Raw genomic sequence first — 1384 nt, 5'->3', positions numbered from 1 at the left:
TATAGTATTGTTTGTCAAACATGCACTAAATATTTCATCACAGCTATTGGTAACATAAACATGTATGCTAATGCAGGTGGGTGAGAGAGGAGTACAAATGTCTGGGGGGCAAAAGCAGAGAATAGCAATTGCTAGAGCTGTAATTAAGGCGCCAAAAATTCTCTTGCTTGATGAGGCCACCAATGCATTGGACTCAGAATCAGAGCGAGTGGTCCAAGAAGCACTGGATATGGCAGCCGTGGGTCGAACAACCGTCATCATAGCCCACCACCTCTCAACTATCCGCAATGCTGACCTCATTGCAGTGGTGCAAAATGGTCAGGTCATGGAGATGGGCTCACATGATGAGCTTATTGAAGATGAACATGGCTTATACACGTCTTTTGTCCTCCTTCAACAGACTCAGAAAAGCGAAGAATATACAAGTGTTAATAGTACATTGGCGTCCATTGCTAACACTGATATCCACAACACTAGCAGTCGAAGACTGTCAATTATGAGTCGGTCCAGTTCAGCTAACTCCGCTGCACCAAGTCGAGGATTGGAAATGGCAACAGTTTCCAGTGATCAAGTCGTTGCAGTACCTTCATTTAGAAGACTACTAGTAATGAACTTGCCTGAATGGAGGCAAGCAATATTGGGGAGTATAGGTGCAATATTATTTGGTGCAGTTCAGCCAGTTTATGCATTTGCAATGGGTTCGATGATCTCTGTGTATTTTCTACAAGATCATAGTGTTATTAAGGAGAGAACAAAAATATACGCCTTATGTTTTGTTGGGTTGGCTATTTTCTCTTTCTTGATCAATATATACCAGCATTATAATTTTGCAGCCATGGGGGAGCACTTGACAAAGAGAATCAGAGAGAGGATGCTGTCAAAAATGCTTACTTTTGAAATTGGGTGGTTTGATCGGGATGAGAATGCAACTGGTGCTATTTGCTCGAGACTGGCCAAAGATGCCAATGTGGTATGTGACTAACTTAATATTGGTTTCTAATTAATCTATACTGGAAGTAGTTATAATGAATGAGATTTGGTTTATGTCCACTATTTGAACAATAGTATTCATCGTGCTAATGTGCCGAGGATGATCTACATCTCAAGTTAGTAAGCATACTTCTATTGGAATAAATTTTCCTTCTTTCTTAAGACAACCAAGGAAAGGTCCATCATTTTCAAGATACCGTACTTCTGTTAGAAGAAGTTTCAAACTTTTCCTCAATCGATGATACATATAGCTTAGGGGACATTTGAAATGCGTAAGTGAATGATTGTTACTAATTGTTGGCTTTAAATTCCACAGGTAAGGTCTTTGGTGGGTGATCGGATGGCACTACTCATCCAAACTTTCTCAGCTGTGACAATTGCTTGCACCATGGGT

General features: G+C 40.5%; 1 protein-coding gene across 1 annotated transcript; it reads left to right on the top strand.

Moving 5' to 3' along the window:
• Window positions 1-76: 76 nt before the first annotated feature.
• LOC111384646 (putative multidrug resistance protein) lies at window positions 77-1360 on the top strand (the record flags this gene model as incomplete). Its single annotated transcript, XM_023008955.1, has 2 exons — window positions 77-970; window positions 1307-1360. Coding segments are annotated over 2 exons (948 nt in total), but the record flags the coding sequence as incomplete, so codon positions are not given.
• Between the last annotated feature and the right edge of the window lie 24 nt (window positions 1361-1384).

This window comes from Olea europaea, unplaced genomic scaffold (assembly GCF_002742605.1).
Source record: "Olea europaea var. sylvestris unplaced genomic scaffold, O_europaea_v1 scaffold29620, whole genome shotgun sequence".
In the NCBI taxonomy this organism is placed as follows: Eukaryota; Viridiplantae; Streptophyta; class Magnoliopsida; order Lamiales; family Oleaceae; genus Olea; species Olea europaea.
This window is presented reverse-complemented; position numbering and strand designations above follow the sequence as displayed.